This window comes from Callithrix jacchus, chromosome 7 (assembly GCF_049354715.1).
Source record: "Callithrix jacchus isolate 240 chromosome 7, calJac240_pri, whole genome shotgun sequence".
NCBI lineage: Eukaryota > Metazoa > Chordata > Mammalia > Primates > Cebidae > Callithrix > Callithrix jacchus.
This window is the reverse complement of record NC_133508.1, coordinates 102592397-102614630: the sequence shown is the minus strand read 5'-3', so window position 1 is coordinate 102614630 and position 22234 is coordinate 102592397. Positions and strand designations below refer to the sequence as shown.

Genomic DNA, 22234 nt, shown 5'->3' with positions numbered 1-22234 from the left:
TTTTGACTCCCCTCTAGCCCTTCTCTCCAACAAGGAAGTATCACTGAGAAAAGACAGCCCATAACCTCAGGGGTATAAATATGCCACTCCAACTAGGGCATTCTAAGGCCCTTGTAGATGCCACTTCATGATCTGAATCAATTTCAGAATAGAAAACTGCAATACTAGTTGTTCTAGCTTCTTTACCTACATGGGAAATATCTTCCATAATCGTAAGTGGCAAAGGGGTAGGAGAAGTAGTTGAGAAAAAATAAATGACACCATTTTTCTGCCTACCAGGCCCTGGTTGAGAATCAGAGGTAGGAGTAAGTTTTACCTTTGAACAAAGATTAAAATTTTGATTAATATATTGGACTTGACAGTTGAATTTCTGATTTAGAACTGCATATTGTAACTCAAAGTAACCCTAGAATTTTCTGATATTTAGTAAATATATTATGCTTCCCTTGTCCTTCTGAATCAGAAGTCTGTGTTTAACAAGCCCTCCAAGTGATTCTGAGGCACACCAAAATTTGAGACTGTTTTCAGAATATGCTGAAATAGAGGTCCTTAAAACTCTCCCATATCTTATTGATTATTAGGATAGGAAGGAGGCTTAGAAAGCATATACACCAATTTTCTTGTGTGTTTTACAGATCTGGAAACTGAGGCCCAGAGATTACCAATGGGAACTGGAATTTAGAGCGAAGTATGTTCCAGCATCATCAATAAAAAAATAATTCTTATGACCTGCTTATAAGAATTTTCATACAGTGAAAGAGTAAAAAACTTCTCTCACTGAATAAAGTTAAAGGGCTAGAAGGACATAAAAACAAAGTTCTGATTTGATTACAATCCATAGGTAATGCTTATTCAGATTGCATATATATTTTAATCTCACTGAATGCCTAAACATTCAGTCAGGGTACAAAAGCAAAGCTAGAGAGGTTAATCAACTTGCCTCGGGGCTCTTAGTTAACAAAGGCAGATATTGCATTAGAATCCAGGATGTCTGATTCTAAAGCCAGGGAGGGCAACCATTATACTCTAATGTCGTGATGAACTGAGTGCTCCCAGCCTATGCTTATATCTTCTAAAAGACCTAACTTTATGTCTTCAATGACATTTCTTAGTTGTCAGATCCCACAAAATTATATTCCAAAATGGACACTCTTTGAGCCAGACAGGCAGCTGGCAGGTAACCAGATGCTTTGAGAGCATGGAGATCCATCAAATTAATGGGAAGAAGGTGCATACCTGGCCACAGATTGTATCACTCTAGAAGATGTGTCTTTGAGGGTGTCTTTCAAGTTGTCCTTTAGGTTACTAAAGAGCCTCCCTGCACCTCCTTTTACCATGTCAAAGAGACCTCCCCCATAGCTGGGCTCCATGTCTGGAGATGAGGCACCTGCCAAAATAAAAGAGAAAAAAAAAAACAAAAAAAATGTTGGTTGCAGAGAATCCACAGAAAACCAATCCCTCTTCATTCTTAAAACATACACAGACTGTCTTTAGGAGTATGGAACAGATATTCCTGAAAGTTGTGTCCCATTCTCAGAACTTATAGACTCTGAGTTATAACACTATTATGGGTCCTCAGGTGAGACCCAAGATAGTCTCTCACTGAGTCCCAGGAATGGAAACCTCCAATATTGCCGCCACTAGCCACTAGCCATGTGTGACAATTGAGCACCTGAAATATGGCTAGTCTGAACTGAAATGTGCTGTAAATATAAAACACACAATATATTTCAGAGACTTTGTGCAAAAAAAAAAAAAGGAATATAAAGTGTCTCGATATTTTTATATTGATATTACATGTTGAAATAATTTAGATATATTGAATTAAAGAAATTATACCTTGAAAATCAATTCCACCTGTTCCTTTCGACCTGTTTAGTGTGGATACTGGGAAATTTTAAGCTACATGTGTGACCTGTATTGTACTACATTTGAACAGTGCTGCTCCAAAGAGAGTGCGGAGGAAGAGCAGTAGTCAGCTTCAATTTCACTCCTCTGCCCTTTGATGGAGATGACTGAATGAGAAGCCCAATTCCATGGCTGCCCTTTACAGCACTGGTTCACTTCTATGATGAAGAACAGCTTCTGAAGGGACTTTAGCACAGCTTTTAGGCCTTTGGATGCATGGTAGCCATTAGTGCTATCTGTCAAATATTTCAGCTTCTCTTCCCTTATAGCTTCTTAAAATTGTGCTTTCTGGCCCCCTGTGCTTAGCTCCAGTCCAGGGTTTCTCAGTCTCAGCATTATTGATATTTTAGGCCAAATACTTTGTTGTGTCTCTGGGTGCTGAGTAGCATTCCTGGCTTCTATTGACTAGATGCCAGTAGCACCTGCCCCAATCCCCACTCCGCCTCTGAGCTGTGACAATAAAAAATGTCTCCAGAGATTGGCAAATATCCCCCAGTGGGGCCAAATTATCCCTGGTTAAAAACCAGTGCTCTAGTCTATAATGTGTGAGTGGAAGTGTTGTGTATAACTTCCAGGATACATTTAACTGTTAAAGTGGTGTTCTCTATAGTTTCTCTCTCTCTCTCTCTCTCTCTCTCTCTCTCTCTCTCTCTCTCTCTCTCTCTCTTATCTTCTCTCTCTCTCTCTCTCTCTCTCTCTCTCTCTCTCTCTCTCTCTCTCTCCCTCCCTCCCTCCCTCTCTGCCATAGCAACCAGCAAGGTTTGAGACTGTGGCTACTCTGTCCAGGACTTCTGGTCCCAGAGAGAGAAAGGAGCTATGTGGCAGATGACCTTTGATGAATATTTAGCATGAGTAAGTAATATGGTTTGCTCTGTGTCCCCAGTCAAGTCTCATCTCAAGTTGTAATCTCCACATGTCAGGGGAGGGACCTGGTGGGAGGTGATTGGATCATGGAGGCAGATTTTCCCCATGCTGTTCTCATGACAGTGAGAGATCTGATGGTTTTAAAATGTGGCACTTCCTCCCTTGCTCTCTCTCTCTCCTGCCACCATGTAAGATGTGACTTGCTTCCCCTTTAACCTCTGTCATGGTTGTAAGTTTCTTTTCTTTTCTTTTTTTTTTTTTGGAAAGAAAAAAAAGGAGTGAAGGAGAGGAAGAAAGAGGAAGAAAAAGAGGGAGAGAGAACGGAAATGTTGCTTTATTCTAAAAATGGGTATTAATAATGGCCGATCAATATTTCATTTAAACCTATGAGTAGGTGTGATGTGGTATTAACAAGAATGTATATTTTGTGTATTTAAAGTGGAGAGCTCTATAAATATTTATTAAGTTTACTTGTTCCGGATCTGAGTTCAAGTCCCGGATATCCTTATTATTTTTCTGTCTCATTGAGTCTAAATCTCTTTATAGGACTTATGTATCTGGGTGTTAGGGTCATTAGCTCTTATTGTTGCATTGATCCTTTTACCACTATATCTTTGTTGCTTTAAAATCTATTTTATCAGATACGAGAATTGCAACTCCTGCTATTTATTTATTTATTTTTGCTCTTCATCTAGTTGGTTAATCTTTCTCCATCCCTTTGTTTTGAGTCTTTGTGTATCTCTGCATGTGAAATGGGTCTGGATGTAGCGCACCATTGGGTTTTGGCTGTATCTTTTGATTGGGGGATTTAGTCGATTTAAATTTAGGATTACTGCCATTTGATGTTAACTGGCTGTTTTGTCCATTCGTTGATGTAAATTCTTCTTTATGTTGATGCTCTTTACTTTTTGGTATATTTTTAGAAAGGCTAATACTGGTTGTTTCTTTCTATGTGTAATGCTTCTTTCAGAAGCTCTTGTAAAGCAGGCCTGGTGGTAATAAAATCTCTGAGTTCTTGCTTGTTCATAAAAGATTTTACATTTCCTTCAGTTGTGAAGCTTAGTTTGGCTGGATATGAAATTCTGGGCTGAAAGTTCTGTTCTTTAAGGATGTTGAATATTGGCCCCCACTCTCTTCTGGCTTGTAGGGTTTCTGCTGAGAGATCTGCTGTAAGTCTGATAGGCTTCCCTTTGTGGGTAACCTGACCTTTCTCTCTGGCTGCCCTTAGTATTTTTTCCTTCATTTCAACCCTGGCGAATCTAACAATTATGTGCCTTGGGGTTACTCTTCTTGAGGAATATCTTTGTGGTGTTCTCTGTATTACCTGGGGTTGAATATTGTCCTGCTTTGCTAGGTTGGGAGGCTGTAAGTTTCTTGAGGCCTCTCCAGCCATGCAGAACTGTGAGTCAATTAAACTTCTTTTCTTTATAAATTACTGAGTCTCAGGTAGTTCTTTAAAGCAGTGTGAAAACAGACTAATACAGTGAGAAACACCTATTTGTGTCACCAATCTTTTGGGAATGTTCATAACCAAAGTACAACCTAACCTATGCAGGCTGATACAGGAAGGAAGCAGGAATATGTATAGAGGAGGGAGCTAATATAAACAGTGGCCAGGTAGGGGTTTAAGGCCTAGCAGTCAAGAGCATGAGTCATTCTCCTCCTGCCCAGCTTTGCTACCCCTAGCTGTGTGACCCTGGAAGTCAATCTTCCTAAGCCTTTTTCTTCCCATTTGTAAAATAGGGATAAGAGTCATGCCTACTCCATAGGGAAAGATTAAATAAGTACACATAAAGCTCATAATGTGGTACCTAATAAATCTAGGGGTCAAGAGATCATAGCTAAACTCTATCATGCCACATCCTGAAATTCCTATATTGATGGTATTTTTGATCTTTATTCACTTTCCAACTCTGTAATGACAAAGGATAAGAATGGTATCTATTCTGGTTTTTAAAATTGCAATATATAAGATTTTTAAAATAAAGAATAAGAAAAATACTCATGTAATAGGCACTATAGTTGCTAACTTATATATAACACTATTTGGTAGGTATTTTTCTAAGCATTTTATCTACTTTCACTCATTTAATCCTCACAGCATCCCTATGAAGTAGATAATATTATTATTTCCATGTTATAGATTATAAAACTGAGGCACAGAAGTTAACAAATTTGTCTAAGGGCATATAAGCTGGTGAATATTTATTTGCTAGCAGACTTGAGATTAAGCCCCAGGCAACCCTTCCAATCACATCCCTCTTTCTTCTCCTAATATCAGCCTGAATTTTACATTTAGCATTCCAATTAACTTATTCAAACTTGTATTATATATGTTTGAATTCACAAAAAATATATTAATATATTTTCCATGATGTCAAGCTATATATGAATGGTTTTCTATTTGCATTATTCTGCAACTTTATTTTTTTTTCACTTACCATTGTTTAAAATTCATCTATGCTGGTACCAAGTGCAGTTTTATCTCAATTAATGTGTGTATCAATTACCCCACTGATGGACATGTAAACTATTTGTTATAATAAGCAACACACTGAAGAGCACCTCACTTTGGTAACATATATGAGACTCTCTCTAGATTATACCTATGAGCAGAATTTGCCAGTAAATAAGGGATATACCTCTTCATATTTCTAGATATTGACAAATCATTTTCCAAAGCAGTCACAGCAGTTTAAATTCCTGCAAGTATGTTCATAACACATATGTACATATGAGCTCCTTCACTCTATATTCTCCTTAACATTTAGTATTCTCAGACTTTTGCATTTTTACTACTTTGGCAAGTATACATCAGTATCTTACTATGGTCCTATTTTGATGATTTCCCTGATTACTAGTAAGGTGAAGTATCTTTTCTTGTACTTACTGGCCAGGTGGCTGTTCTTTCAATCATACGTCAGGTACCTACTACACTCCTACATGCCATTTAGATGTTCATACATATATGTATAAATATGTGTTGACTGTCATGTTTTTCCATCCTGATCTAAAGAGCTACTGATACCTAAAAGATGTCTAAGTCACCATAAGACATCTATTAGAAAATGAGTCTCTGTTAGAAATTGCAAAGAACACTGAATACTGGTAAACAAACAAATGAATGGACATATGGACAAATACTAATCATTTCTGCTACTAACTGAGCTCTCCAATGCAACGGGAGCTGTGCTCAGACCTTAGTGGAAGTGGTTATTGTTCCCGGTTTACAGTTGAAGCAATGGAAGCTCAAAGAAGGAAAGTAACTCACCAAAGATTCCAGTTAGCAAGTGGAGAGTCAGTGACTCAAACCCAGATCTTGCAATTCCAAAGCCTTGCTAATCCACCATTTCATACTCTTCTACAGCTCCACTCAGTTCAGGATTCCAACAACTACAATCAAGATGAGCCTTACCTGCCTATACACAACTGCCTCTCTCCTGTTCCCTGCTCTCCTCCACCGCCCACCTGCACACCTTTCATCTGGCTGCTCTCAGCAGCAGATGTCCCCACAATAAGCAGCCTCATAAATCACTGCATGCCAGGCAAACCAAGCCAATCTCATTATGTAGGCAGCCGAGTCTCTGTCGCCCCTACTGCTTCACAGCCCTGAAGAAAAGGCCAGGAACAAGTCTAATGGGCAGCTCCAGACTGGGGCCAGTGTCACAAATCTGAGAATGTTCTCTTGTGTCCTGTTTCATATGAAATAGAGCACATTATTTCCCTATAAACACCCCCCCCAAGTAAAAATCTGTATTGTGTTTTTGTTTTAACTATAGTGAAGATAGAGCAGCAGTAAATGTTTATAATTCCCCCATTTCCATCCCTGTAACATTTTCAGGTGTTCCGCTTGAATACCCCTTTGATATGTAACTGTTTAAGAGATGACACCAAATTGACTGGATGTCTCTTCAACTCCCAATTTTATGCTGGAACAGAACTACAAAGGCACCAACCTATTAAAAGATATAAATATCCTTGATTATCTAAAAATCAGACTCTCACCATCCTTCAGGCTGTATGCTCTGCTCATTAGAGCCTTGGAATGCTGCAGAAACCAGAACAACTTGCTAGAGTCCATCTGTAATCTTCATATATTCAAATTATACATTGAACTGGCCAGGACACACAAAAAAGAAGAGGGACATTATTTGACATTGCTCTACTGGTTCTTTTAAGTAGACATTCTGGCTGTCCCTAATGAGCCACATTAAGTGCCAAAAGTGCAGATTCTGCAGATGATATTTTAGCCTCAGCTAGTTGAGAGAAAGGGCAGAGAGGTTTCAAAACATGGCAGAACAAAGAAGAAAATGGTGCAACGAGAAACGCAGAAGAGAAAGGAGAAACAATGACCACAGTAGATCAAGGGGTAACAAACTGGGTCCCATGGGCTGGATCCAGTCCAAGGCCTGTTTTTATACAATCTGTAAAATAACAATGGCTTTTACATTTTTAAATGATTGAAAACAGTCGAAAGAGGAATGATGTTTCCTAATGTGAAACTTATATGAAGGTCAAATTTCAATGTCCAGAAGTAAAGTACCCTTATGTGTTTACATCTCGCCTATAGCTGCTTTCATGCTACAATGTGGAGTTAAATAGTTGTGACACAGATCTCATGGCCCACAAAGTCTAAATCATTTACTCTCAGGCCCTTTACAGAAAAGGGTTTTCCAACCCTTGCATTATATAGTTAACACCACTTGTGTCCTTAGGAATTCAGAGCTTGCCACCTCCAACACCTTTCTAAAGACTTTGGCTAAAATGGCACCCAGTAGAAAGAACACCCTGTGCTTACTAAGGGTCCTCAGGGATTTGAGGGTGTAAGAGAGTGGAGGTGGGGACATCAGAGTTGAGAAAGCATGAGTGTACCATCCAAAGAGAAAGTTCCAGGTCTCTGCCTCTAAGGCTCCAAGTAGATTCTTGTTTCATGATGTCTTGTGGTTTGAAAGCCCACCAAAGACAAACATCAGAGAATTGCACTTTTACCTCTGAGTCACTTTAAAGATACAAGAAACAAGTTTTCCTTGGGATTCCTAATGTTTGGGAAACTAGAAGCAGTATCCTATCCCTTCCAAGTTGTAGGAACCTGACCAGTTCTTGCTCTCAAGAGTGACACAAAATTTGTGTTTCCTGGGAGATAATTTCTATTCTCCCATTAGATTGCTAGTTAGCTGCTTGATCATTTATTTGTATCACGCTTCATTTCAAAAGAGATTTGAGATGATTCAATAGTTATTTAGAAATTATATAAAGAGGATGAGCACAAATGCTAGAGCTAGTCTTAACCGCCGTAATGTAACTAAAAATATTAAAAAGTAAGTGTGGCAGGTTTTCATAAACGTTTTACTGATTTCTTAGCCATGAACAAAACACCGTGAGAAGTGGTATGGAAGAAATGTCCATAATGCATCGTGATCATCCCCTCATATGCTTATTCAATATATGCCTACGGAACCCTGCGCTGTGGATAATTCCATCTGGTCCCCAAAGAAAAAATGCTCTTCCATAAAATACTGTCATCGAAAGAAGGATGGTATGTAAACACTTAGCAAAAAGAGATGTTCATCAAGATATTGTTTACCATGGCAAGAGCTATAAGTGATATATTTTTTCAAGAGTATGGGAATTGATTAAATATCTCCAATAATGTCATTTGGTTAGCTACTAAAATCACTTGGTAGAAGAGTACAGGGCCGGGCGCAGTGGCTCACGCCTATAATCCCAGCACTTTGGGAAACCAAGGCGGGTGGATCACTAGGTCAAGAGATTGAGATCATCCTGGTCAACATGGTGAAACCCCTCTACTAAAAATACAAAAAATTAGCTGGGCACGGTGGCACATGCCTGTAATCCCAGCTACTCAGGAGGCTGAGGCAGGAGAATTGCCTGAACCCAGGAGGCGGAGGTTGCGGTGAGCCGAGATCACGCCATTGCACTCCAGCCTGGGTAACAAGAGCGAAACTCCGTCTCAAAAAAAAAAAAAAGAGTACAGATAGGCATGCCAAAGGCTAAATGAAAAATAAGCAGGCTACAACACATAATCCACAGTACAATCTTACTTTTGTAAAAGAAAACCATCTGAGTTTAGAGAAAGAATTCAGAGTATACAATAAACATAAAATAATAACAACTCAAACCTACTAAATGCCTACCATGTACCAGGCCACTGATCTAGATTCTTTATATGAAATAACACATTTAATCTTCACAATTACCCTATGAAGGCAATATCATTGCTATCTTCATCTTATATACAAGGAAACTAAAGCAAAGACACATCAGTGATTCACCCCAGGTTCTACAGTTAGCAAGCCAGGATCTGTACCCATGCAGGCTATGCTAGAGCTCAGGCTTTTATCGACTACACTTTCAAAACAATTATAGCAATTATATTTAATTATCTCTGGGAGAAGGATGAGTGATTTTTGTTTGTTTGTATGATCGTATTTTCTAAATTTTCTGCAAGTTACATTCATTGGTTTTTGTTTGGTTTGCTTTTTTTTTTTGAGACTGAGTCTTGCTCTGTCACCCAGGCCAGAGTGCAGTGGCGCGATCTCAGATTGCTGCAACCTCTGCCTCCCAGGTTCAAGCAATTCTCCTGCCTCAGCCTCCCAATAAGCTGGGATTACAGTTGCCTGCCACCAAGCCCAGCTAATTTTTGTATTTTTAGTAGAGATGGGGTTTTGCCATGTTGGCCAGGCTAGTCTCAAACTCCTGACCTCAAGTGATCTGCCTACCTCGGCCTCCCAAAGTGCTGGGATTACAGGCATGAGCTACCACACCCAGTGAGGTTCACTAGTTTTACAATTTAAAATATGTTATAAAAAATAAAGAGCCAAGTGTTATGCTATTCAATTCTGATATGTCCTTCTTCAACAGTTGTAGAGACCTCCCTCCTCTTGCATGATTCATTGCAGTTCACAGTCACACAAGTTTGTCAGCTGGCCTGGGAGAGACAGGCAAAGGCTGCCAATAGTGCTCCAAGAGCCTGTGTGGCCCCTTCACTCCAAGCAGGCTAGGGGCTTGCCAGGAAGAAACATCTTTCTATACTTGACTCATTCTAAGACTTCAGACCTGGCTTCATCACAGCAGTAACTGTCTCATTTCCAGCATCAATACTCAAGATGATTTAGTATGCTGAGGACAGGAAGGAGAGGGCAGAGGCCACTTGGCACCAACTGCAGTTCCTGGAACATCAATCAGCCTTCTTCAGTGAGTCCTCTGGGCCTCCACAAAGATACTTCCACAGAACATCACTTTTCCTCTTTCCAGAACGTTTCATCATCCAGTTCTAGTAAAGTGAGTTACTATCCCATAGTGTTCAAGATCAGCCTTTTGGAGAGACGACTGATAAAGTGAACTTGGCATTAGAATCATGTAATATTCATGTTCCCATTCACCAGTGGGCATTTTTCTCTGTGGTTAAGTGTCACAGTGTCAAAAATGTCTTGTCCTGGCTGCTACAAAATTGACAACTGTGGGATAGAAATCCCTGAAACTAAAGTGACTTTGTAGAGATACCCCATTAGCCCCTGCTCTAGGGAAAGTCCATTACTTCACAGTGCTTGGCAAAGGGCAAGGAAGGAACTACTGTCATTATCACAAAGGGCTTCATCATCCTTCTTTACAACAGATTTTTCAGCTCTTGACTCCCAGCAGTTAGAGAAATGGATCATATGGACCTAGCAAGTAGATATACCATGGAAAAACCTACTGCCTTGACTTCTGGAATCAAAGACTGCTTACATCTCATTCCCCATTTATTTCACTCCAGGGAAGCTTTGAGGAAACATAATTGACTTTAAGGAGAGAGGTCTTAGACTGGAGACTTGGTTTCTCTGCTTAAAAGCTGTGTGACCTTGAGCATAACATTTTATTCCTCTAGGCCTCCTTCCCCCCAGCCCCACCACCAACTCCTCACCCTATAAACTGGAACTAATTAAGAACAAAAATTTTCCTAAGTGCCTCATGTCATCAACAGGATCAAATAAAACCTTGCATGACATTGAGATTTTTATATAATGAGATTTTCAAAAATGAACAGAAATTTTTATTTTTTAAATATTTATTTAATTAATTTACTTACTTGAGACAGAGTATCATTCTGTCACCCAGGCTACAGTGTGGTGGCCCAGTCTTGGCTCACTGCAACCTCCACCTCCTGGGCTCAAGTGAGTCTTCCACCTCAGCCTCCCAAGCAGCTGGGATTATAGGCGTGCACCACCATACCCAACTAATTTTTGTATTTTCTGTAGAGACAGGGTTTCACCATGTTGCCCAGGCTGGTCTCGAACTCCTGACCTCAGGTGATTGGTCGGCCTTAGCCTCACAAAGTGCTGGGATTATAGGCATGAGACACTGTGCCCAGCAGAATTTTTATTTTAATTCTTAGAAATTCAGCACTCACGGTAAATGATTCCAAGAAATGCCTCCTACAAATGGCTGAGAATCCAACTAGAAATTAAAATGTCAGAGAAAAAAAGACTACACTTAACAAAATAATAAATCAACACTCCCTATGCCAAACAAGGGGTTAGGCATTACAGAAGGCAACCCATGTTAAAATACAGGCTTTATGTCAGCCAGATCTGGTTTGGATCCCACTTCTGCTACTAGCTGGATGTATCATCTAGAGAAGCCTTGATTTCCTTATCTGTAGAATAGAAATATTAATAGAAGATAAAGCCACAAAAAAATGCTGCCTCTAGCAAAGTCACACAGCCTTGGCAAAAAAAAAAAGGCCATGCTCTTCTATTTCAGGGTTGATGAAGCCAGACTGGAGATGTGTCTAGCAAGCCTCCCTAGGGTAAGAATCTCTTATTGGTGCATCCAAGCTACAGTCCATGGAAACTCTTCACTTTTGATAGTTCAGAAGAACAAGTGTTTAACAGAAGTGAACCTCTTTATCACTCTGAAGTGTCTGCTTCCCATCTTGACGTGATCTGGTGTCTGGTGGGAGGACTTATGATGAGCTATCTGTGGAAATCTTCAGGTTCACTCAGATTCAGTGGTACTGGCTTTTTAAATATTATAATACTTCTGTACTAGTTGGCACATGGTATGAACTATTAAAACTACAAGTCACTCGATGACACTGTACAACAGTGGCCCTGGATGCAGCTGCTCAACAGACCAAGAGGGCAGAAGCAAGGGCATGTGCAGCATCCACAGAAGGCTCCAGGGGAGCTAAGCACTGGCAGGCAGAGGCCAAAGGGCAAGTGGTGCCAGTGAGTCAGGCTTTCTGGATTCAGGCTACATAGGAAGCACAGGCATCCAAGAGCCTCACAGCTCTTACAAATCAATAGCACACCCAGCCCTCCTTGTACTGCCATAAAGTGCCAGGGCCCTTAGAATAATCTTTTTTTTTTTTTTTTGAGAAAGGGTCTGGCTCTGTTGCCGACGCGGGAGTGCTGTGGCACAATCTTGGCTCACGGCAACCTCTGACTCCCAGGCTCAAGTGATCCTCCCAACTCCACCTCCTGAGTAGCTGGGATGACAGGGGTCCCTTATGCCTGGCTAATTTTTATATTTTCTGTAGCAACAGGGTTTCACCATGTTCTCAAACTCCTGAGCTAACATGATCCACCAGCCTTGGCCTCCCAAAGTGCTGAGATTACATATTTCAGCCACTGTGCCCAGTCAGAATAATCAATTTAATGGGGAAGTTGCTAAAAGATTCTGCTGCCATTCCCTACATCAAACCATGGCCCAGAAATGGAGATCATTTAGCTAATAACAACAACACTCTTCAGAATGTCCAAAAATTAATTTGAAAATTGGAAATTAGAGTGGTAATTTGTGCTTTAAACAGTGATAATATATATGTGCATGGGCATATTTACTTACAGGATAAAAGAGGGTTATATTTTACATTGATATATATTGATTTCTATATTATGTTAGTGTGCCAGTTATTAAAGCTTTTGTCTAACTACAGACACCAAAAAATCTTTATGTGTGCAATTTCCACAATCACTTTTCAGGACCTTAATAGGAAGAGTACTAGACTATGATGCCCAGCTCTTTCCCAAGCCATGGGATAATCACAAACCCAGGGTCTCAAAGAATATAAACATAGGATAATGAATTAAGTGATTTCCTAAGTCCCTTCCACTTCTAAAATTCTTTAACACTATCATCCTCATATAAAGGCCAGCTACTAAACATGTACCCTAGGCTAGACACTTAGCTAAGCAGTTTCCATAAACAACTAAATTGGACCCTTGTGCTAAGCACAGTGGCAGGTGGGAGTCCCACCGAGGAAATGGAGGTTTTGGTGAAGTTTAGTAAGAGTCACAACAGAATGAGATGAACCTGGATTTGGCTGGACCCAAAGCCTCTGCTCTTACTCACCTCTCCATTCTGCCTCTTTCAAGAGGCACTTTTTGTCTCTCATGCCTCCATTCTCCCACCTCATTCTGTTCCTCCATCCTAGGACTCAGAGCAGTCAGCTGCATTATATTCATGAACTCGTGAATCAGTCTACCTCCTCTCAACTCAATTACTTGCTATTGAGTCTTCAATAGCAAGGAACATGCTTCATGCCTCTTCGCAGCTCCCTATATACAATATATGGCACACAGTAAGCACTCAATAAAAGTATGTGAAACTGAGCTGCTATAGAATGCAATAATCAAAGAGAAGATGGCAGAGATGACAAGGAAGACCAAACAGATCAACCTAGACAGTGACCTGGGCTTTGCTTAACTGTAGGTAGCAAATACGACCAAATGCTTTCACTGTTTCACTGTCTCCTCAAGCTTTTCAGAATTTCTGATTACAACACTGCACCCACTGAGAATGCCTGCCTGAGAGATGGGGGTTTCATGAAATTCAGCACAAGCTTTATTGTAAAGAAGACTAATATTTTTTAAGAAAACCCGGGAGAAATGTTTACCTTCGAAGAGATAAGAAGAGATCATTAAGAAACCAATACTAGCTCCTCTTTCCCAAAAGGATCTACAACACGAAAAAAGAATGGTAAGAGTAGAAAAAATGAGAAATACAGTCAAAGTAAAGATCACATTGAAACCAAAATGGTCTCTGTGTATAATAAAGACAGGGCAGTGTTCATAACCAGGCTGTTGGTGCTAGGGGAATTCCAGCCAAATGGATGTAACATATTTTGTTCCTTCAAGGATCAAGGAAGTCAAGCTACAGGTGCCAATCCAAATTCTATTCCATAAACTCTCATATAAAACTATACATGGATGTTGCTTAATTTGATTCGACAAACATAGTAAGTCCTTATGATATGCCACAGAAAAGGGGTCTAAATAACGAACCTTTACTCTTCAACACGTAGACCAAATAAAAAGGTTCAGCATTACGAAATAATAGTAATCAAATCTATTCAATGAGATTAGAGTCCCCAGTAGAAACCTGAAATAATAGAAAGGGTTCTGTATACCACATGGACCCTCAACTCCAGAAAGGGAGGGGTCATAATTTTTTTTCTCCTTTCAGTAATCAAAAGATCAGGGCTTAAATTGCATAAAATAGACTATAACATTTCCCTCTTAATTACCAGCCTGGATCAGAGAAAATGTCCTTGCTATTATCTGACCTTGTCTATGATAGAAAACAGAGATAGCAGAGGACTGATGGTCTGTTGAAAGAAAACTGCAAAAGAGAAAAATAAGGCAAAAATTTTCTGTTCAACATTTCAGTTTCATTTAAGAGAGACAGGAGAGACAATATAGGTACCAAAGGGTGACTAAGAGAACTCTACCAATCTCCCAAATAACCCCCCATACACAGGTAGAATTTTAGAAAACCAGTATGCTTGCTATGCATATGCAACTCCAAGAAGGGTTTCTCAAACTCCTCCCCTTCCAATAAGATTGCCTTCCCTTAGTTGCAAGACAGAAATTCTGGAGCTGCCATTGCAAGCCATCTTTGGAGAGAAAGATCAGATTATTGTTCTCCAGAAAAGAAGCAGTGATAATGGATGGATATTGTTCATTGTTTAGAAGATCAAGGTAAGTGTACATATGCTATGTGTGACACGCAACACACACATGTGCTACACATACACCAAAGTGGCCTTACTACACGTTAGGCACTATGCTAGGAATATACAGTATCCCACACATTAAAACTGAAATATATTTTTGCTCTTATTTTACAGATAAGGAAACCGTATCTCAAAGATGTCAATTCATGCAAGCAGACTCTGTGGCACAATGGATAGCACATTGGACTTCTAGCCTAAATCAAAAGAGTCAACAAGGTCAATTCATTCACCAGGTTACTTAGGATGTATCCAAATGTCTGTGTGATGACAAGACCCATGTTTTTTTCATTTCATCAGGCACAGTCAGGTACCTAACAGAGAGGTGGAAGCCCCCCTTGGCCAATGAGAGGAAACAACCCACACTCATAACACTTTAATACTCAATGGAATATTAGCAATGTAACCCTATGCCTCAAATGGATACACCAGGAAAAGAAAATGACTTCCCCAAATCATTGCCAAGACTTAACTGTTTTTTAAAAAAAAAGCTTTATTGACATATGAAATCTACATATAAAACTACATATTGAATAAATAAACATTTTATAAGTTTTAACACATAACTGTGAGGGCAGGTGTGGCCAGGCTTACACCTGTAATCCCAGCACTTTGGGAGGCCAAGGTGGGCAGATCACCTGAAGTCAGGAGTTCAAGACCAGCCTGGCCAATATGGCGAAACTCCCTCTCTACTAAAAGTACAAAAATTTAGCTGGGCATGGTAGCTGGTGGTGAACACCTGTAATCCCAGCTACTCGGGAGGCTGAGGCAGGAGAATCGCTTGAACCCAGGAGGAGGAGGTTGCAGTGAGCCAAGATTGCACCACTGCACTCCAACCTGGACAACAAGAGCAAAACTCAGTCTTAAAACAAAAATAGCAACAACAACAAAAAAAATCTAACTGTGTGTATACACACACATGTATGGATGATTCATTCTTGCAGTATATTTTCATCGATGATTCTGCTGTGGTGTGGTATTCTATTGTGCATTGTCTATACACAAGATGGTGAAAACACAGAGAACAACTCAGCACTGTAGCAAAGACATGCATACACACACACCACACTCAAAGGGATCTCACATCAAGAAACATTTCAGAAAAAAGTTTTTTATTCTTTGTTATATATAAAATACCTAGACCTCCCGGAGAGTAGAGATCCTCTGACAATTCCTCAGAAAGCAGGGGCTACTTTGAACACTTCATCTTACTTTAAATAATTTACATCAGCAGTTCTAAAATATGATCCCACAACCATCAGTTTCAGAATGATCTGGGGTCTTTACTCAAAATGCATATTCCTGATTTCCACTTCTAACCATGATAATGGTATTAGACTTGAGCTCCTGTGATAAACTAGATAGGTTATATGAAACATCTGTTTTCAGGCATTAAGCAACAGTCTAAAAAGGACTGAGATCTTTGAAAAAAAAAAAGAAAACATATAAGGTGACCCTCGCAGTTCCTCCAGCTTTTTACCTGGAGGCACTTTCTTATTACCATAAAATGATCTAGAACCCAAGCAGAATAGTGGTCCTGCTGAACTCTGAAGGCAGGGATCAAAATACAAAAACTGCTAAGAAGCTGGGATGTGTGGGACAATATAAAAGAAAATAGGGAGAGGCACAGTGTGGACATCGTGGATGGGGTGCTGAAGGGATGGGAGGGGAAAACACTGCATGGAAATTCACCCTGAGTCCTTAGCTGAGGTCTGGGCTATGAATATAGAGAGTAAGACTTCACAAGGCCCCAGCAGAGACTGCCTGATGAAGGGTTGAGAACTAAACCAGCACTATATACCAGAGGTTATAAATTTTGGCATATGTTGGAGCTCTAGCACAGCCAAAATGGAAAGCTCTTGCTGAGCACCTCAGGCATTTAGTTGAATATTCAGTGTTTTCGTCTCAGAAAGGCCACATCCATGCTAGGAATAGGACCATATCCTAGAGTAAAGGCTGCATTCCTAGGACCAGGTTGAAACCCACAGAAGAGCCATTTTAACAAAGAATAAAATCAAGCCTAATGACTGGAAGAATATGTCAGCAATTTCACTGTCTTCCAGAATAAAATTCAACATGTTTTCAAGGAAAATTATAATCCAGACTTCCAACAAAGTATCATCACAATGTTTATCATACAATAAAAATAAAACTGCACACATGAAGGAGCAGTATAAATTGAACAATAAAAAGCAGTAAATAGAAACAGAACCTGAAGTGCTCCAGATACTGGAATTAGTAGAGAAGAACTTTAACCTTATTAATATGTTCAAAGGCTTAAACAAAGAGATAGTCTTAATGAGCTAATAGCAAAGAATATTGAAAAAAAGAAGAAGGAAACGGCAGAATTGAAAAGTATAATGTCTGAAATGAAAATTTTTCTAAATGAGCTTAACAGAAGATTGGAAACTGTAAAAGGAAATTGTATGAACTTGAAGGCAGGTCAACAGAAATTTAAAACAGAGTCTCAGTGAGCTATGAGACAACATCATGTAAGCAGTTTACCATCATGTAAGTTGTTTACCATCATGTAAGCAGTCTAAGAAGGGATGGAGGAAGAAAATGGAGCAGAAAAAAGCTATTTTCAACATTTGGTGGAAAAAATTTCAACTCAAAAATCAGAATGTCTCAACCTTGGCACTTGGCACTATTGGCATTGTAAATTGGATAATTCTTTGTTGTGGGGGGCTGTCATGGACATTGCAGAACTTTTAGCAGCATCCCTATCCTCTATTAACTAATTTCAAATAACATCCTCTCCTACCTGAACTCTAAGCAAAGACAACCAAAAACGCCTCCAAACATTGCCAAATGTTTACTAGAGAACTAACATTGTCCCTGCTTAAGAACTACTGCTGCAGATCCAAGTAACTCAGCAAACCCAAAACAGGATAAATATACAAAGAATCACCTTAGACATAGCAGAATAAAACTGCTAAGGACAAAAAGAAAAAGGAAATCTTAGTAGCTGATAGAGAAAAAGATACATTTCATACAGAGGAACAATAATGTCAATAATGGCTAACATTCATCAGAAACAATGGTGGTCAGAAAGCAATGAAACGAATTTTTTTAGAGTGCTGATAGAAAAAAAAACTATCAACCAATAACTTTACAGACAGCAAAAAAAAATCCTTTCAAAACAAAATTTCATATTAAAAACAAGAAAATTTGTTGGTAATTGCAACAACTTGTAAGTGTGAACACTTATAAGAAGGTATATTCTTTTTTGTTTGTTTGTTTTTGAGACGGAGTTTCGCTCGTTACCCAGGCTGGAGTGCAATGGCGCGATGTCGGCTCACCGCAACCTCCGCCTCCTGGGTTCAGGCAATTCTCCTGCCTCAGCCTCCTGAATAGCTGGGATTACAGGCACGCGCCACCATGCCCAGCTAATTTTTTGTATTTTTAGTAGAGATGGGGTTTCACCATGTTGACCAGGATGGTCTCGATCTCTTGACCCGTGATCCACCCGCCTCGTCCTCCCAAAGTGCTGGGATTACAGGCTTGAGCTCTATAAGAAGAATATACCTTCTTATCAAGTGTTTACATATGCTGGGCATATGTAAACATATAAAACCATAAAATAAGTCTCAACAAATTTCAAAAGGTTAAAAAATACATATTTTTGGGTGTCACTTAAGATTCATTCACATGCTTGAAGGCAGAACAATAAAATTAAGGCTCAAGTCACTTGGCTTGCTAGTAATTGGCAGGGCAAGGAAAGAAAAACTGCTCTAACTGTAAAGCCTGTGTTTCTTTTGCCATATGTTTGAATAGGGCCTAGACTGGGAAAGATAGGGAAACATATGAATTACCAGAAAATGCCATCCTTAGTCCAATAAGACTATCTGCATTGCAACTGATCATTCTCTGTTCAAACTCTGCTGTGCTGTGCTAAAAGCTAGGAGCTCAATTACTTGAGAAAAGTCATGTTAAAAACTTCATACAAAACCACATATCAGAGAGCTCAAGGGAGGAAATCAACCAATACATGCAACAAGGCATCCCAGGATTTTGGAACTGGATATGCAACCAGTCAAGAAAATCTTCATTTGTGTGTGTGTGTGTGTGTGTGTGTGTGACCACAGGGTTGAGGGGAGGGGAGAAAAGGGGGAAAAGAAGTACAAAGTAGAGGCATGAATGCCAGTTTCTACCTTTTAAAAAAAGGTTTCATTCAGATATAAATATAAACATTACCTATACATTATATTTTCTTATATTTTATACCTTAAATATGTTGCATTACACAGTAATATCATATGTATCTATAATATAGAAGACATTCATAATCAATGTGAAAAATTTAGGCACATTTAAGAGCATATATAAAAAGAGCATTAGAAAGAAAGCAAATGGCTTGGTAAGGAGGATGGAACTGAGGCTGAAGAAGGAAAAAAAAGAAAATCAAGAATAAAACCAGATGGGGCCTTGTGCCATAGAAAGAAAGACTGCAAAGCAGTGTGATTAACTCACTTCCCTGCCCCTGAGGTCTACTGAAACCAAAGAAAATGGAATTAAGACAGAGAAAAAAATAAACGAGGGCACCACAGTTAACATTTTGGAGACTATATATCCTTACACTCTTAGTTATGTTGTTGTAAATATGCACACATACACTTGTTGTGTTGTGTGTCCACATACATAGAAATAGAGATCATATATAGATTTGGACCTGCCATATTTCCACTTGGGAACAAAATGTAGTCTTCTGAGTCACTAATATGTTTTCTCTCATATCTCTCATAGGGCTGTATTATAATAGTTGATTTTCTACTGTTTAGACACACCAAGTATTATTATGAAAGTGCATATAAAGTAGATGAGCATTCTGAGGAGCTTATTTCCAGACTGTGTGTGTGTGGCAGGCAGGGCAGCAGGGTGGGGGTGGTGTTGAAGGTTGTTGAAGTAGGAAAGAGCATGGCTTATGGAAGAGGTGGTGTCTAAATTGCAGTTTGGTTGGAAATGGGTTCAAGGGCATTTTAGCCCATTATTTAGTGCAAAATAATATTGGAGAGCAAACAAAGGTTAAGAGACCATCACGTCAGGGACAGACATAAAAGTGAAAGGATCATAACTGAGCTCTGGTCATAAGTGTACTAGGGAACATGCTAGGCTCACCTAGCACCAAAAGATGAGTATTACAGTCTTGCCTAAGCAGATGAGGAAGGGTGGAGAGGGGGTCTCCGAAAAAGAAAGTAATTTGCCTAAGGCACCAACTATAATACATACTAGAACCAGGATGTCATGCCATTTTCTCGGGGAACTTGAGGGTGTGTTAGAAAGGGGTGGAAGACAAGACTGGGAAGGTGAGTGCTCCTCAGACCTCAGAAGGTCAAGCTAAAAATTAAGAACATTTACCAAATTCTCTTACTCTTTCACGCTCACATATTGAATGACACACACACACAAACAGATCTCAGCAAATTTCTAAGAAGCCGTTCACAGAGCAGATTAATATTGGCTGAGACAAGTGGATTTCTCCAGGGATAGCACACTTTAGGGCATATTTCAAAATCAAGTATTCCATCCCAAGCCAGCTGAAGGAAATTTCAAGGCAGTCCTTCAGCATCTAATTATCAAATAATTGTATTAACAGGAACCTCCAATAGGTAGTCTCTAGTAAGCCATGCCAGGCATAAAAATGGTCAATGATGCTAAGCAAACTCAGAGTGAGGACGCTTGTAAATGCTAACTACACAGGGAAGGCAGATACAGTCTGAAGGTGAATCCTAGGAGAAAACCAAAAAACCCCCAGCAAGCATTTGGAGGAAAATCTGCTACCTAAGTGCAAAGAAAACCTGCTATTCCTCTGTTACGCAGGTCTCAAGGGTAAAGAAAGCTACCACTAGCTGTGGACTCAGCTTCTAGTGTGGACTTGGCTTGTGGAGACAGTCTCGTAAACTTCTGACCACTACCCTCTCTTTCAGAAAAACCAAACACTGAGTAAAATTAAAGTCAGTGGGAGGGGTCGGCTTCTGTGCTTGGTTGGCCAGACATGGTAGCCTACCTGGACCTGCACTCTACACACAGAAGGCATGGGCTAAATCCCAAAGGCCAAAACCACACCCTTACCTGGTGGGTAGTAGGAGGTTGGTTCTTACCCTCTCTTCAGACTCCTTCCACTCAAAAAATGACTCTCCACGTGTTACTTTTCCCAAAAATTCTTGACTCAATAATAACCACTCCTGGAGAACCAGGAAAAGAGAAAAAGCATTTATTTAGGACTAGCGTGTTGTGATTAAAAGGACCTAGGATTCGCAAACAAGCAGACCTGGATTCACAACACTGACTCTCCTTCCTTGCCACCTGAGTAACAGCAGGAAAATTAATAAATCTCTCTAAGCCTCAGTTTTCTCAACTGTAAAATGGAGGCAGATAATATCCTCCTCCCATGTACATGATGATTGAGATAATGACGGATGAGGATTTTTCACCTAGAAGGCAATGATAAACAATATTTGCCTATACATGCCTACCTTCTTATTTCTATATGGGAAAGTGGAGGAGATCCTTATGGGCAAAATCACACACACACATATGAAAGGGAGAAAAGCACAAAAATGGTTTGCAGCTAGGAACTACCACATCCTTCTATCAGTTCAGTGGAAAGGCCATTTACTTGCCATATAACCTTATACAGAGAGAAAGCCTATGATACCTTCTTCATGGAATCATCATGAATGTTAAATCCATCATCTGTAAAAGCACACTCACTGTCTGTTACATTTACAACTTAGTAATTGGCAACTAGAGGTGGAGGTGGATGTGGTAGCATTGAATTAAGAATATAACTCACAGTGGGTTCACCAGTGGGGACTCTGAAATATTTTCTTTGGAGATTGGATGGGGATTTGAGTTGTATAGAGATCAGACATCTGGGAAACAGTCCTCTGATGGAAATTCTCCTATGCAGCCCCATCCTGCCTGAGGCAGGCTTACCAAGAAAAGGTATGGGGTCCCTCCCTGGCTCTCACATTAACTAGCTGTTCTGCCTGTCTTTCTAGCTTAATTATGCTCCAATAATCCTGACAAGATTGGCTGGATTTCACTGTAAATCACGACAGTGGAAATCCTAAAATAAAAGTAAGATTAATGCTATGACCTTAATCTTGGCATGAGGGCTCATTAATTGCAAATCATGGAGTTAATTGAATTCTAGCGATAGCACTGCCAGCTAGATAAAATTTCCTGAGACCTATTTCTTTACTGACATGAAGATAACTGAAATGCACCAGTGACAACCAAGCCAAATATTGGGGGTTGCTAAGGAGACAGATAATTATTTCCCTGGCATGCTAGTTGCCCAAATCAGAAGAGTCTGATGTCATGCTTTGGAGGACTGTCCCTATTATTACAGCCACCCTCCCTGTCTTCTTCATGTTCAAGGGTGTGATGCAACCTCTCTGAACCTCAGTTTGTGATAATACTTGTTAAGAACGAAATACA

The 22234-nt window shown here is 39.7% G+C and overlaps 1 protein-coding gene across 17 annotated transcripts in view; it reads right to left on the bottom strand.

Annotated features, from left to right (window-relative positions):
- Positions 1-22234, bottom strand: part of DNAJC6 (DnaJ heat shock protein family (Hsp40) member C6) — a 178458-nt gene that overhangs the window by 50212 nt on the left and 106012 nt on the right. For 11 of the 17 annotated variants that reach the window (XM_054236379.2, XM_035251754.3, XM_035251750.3 and 8 more), the window contains one exon: positions 1237-1387. The exons of 3 other annotated variants lie outside the window; for them this stretch is intronic. In XM_054236379.2, the coding sequence (XP_054092354.1) occupies positions 1237-1387 (151 nt within the window). Of the gene's footprint in view, positions 1-1236; positions 1388-20860; positions 20974-22234 lie in introns of all 17 variants that reach the window. 3 more of the 17 variants (XM_078332133.1, XM_078332138.1, XM_078332134.1) reach the window with 1 other exon arrangement.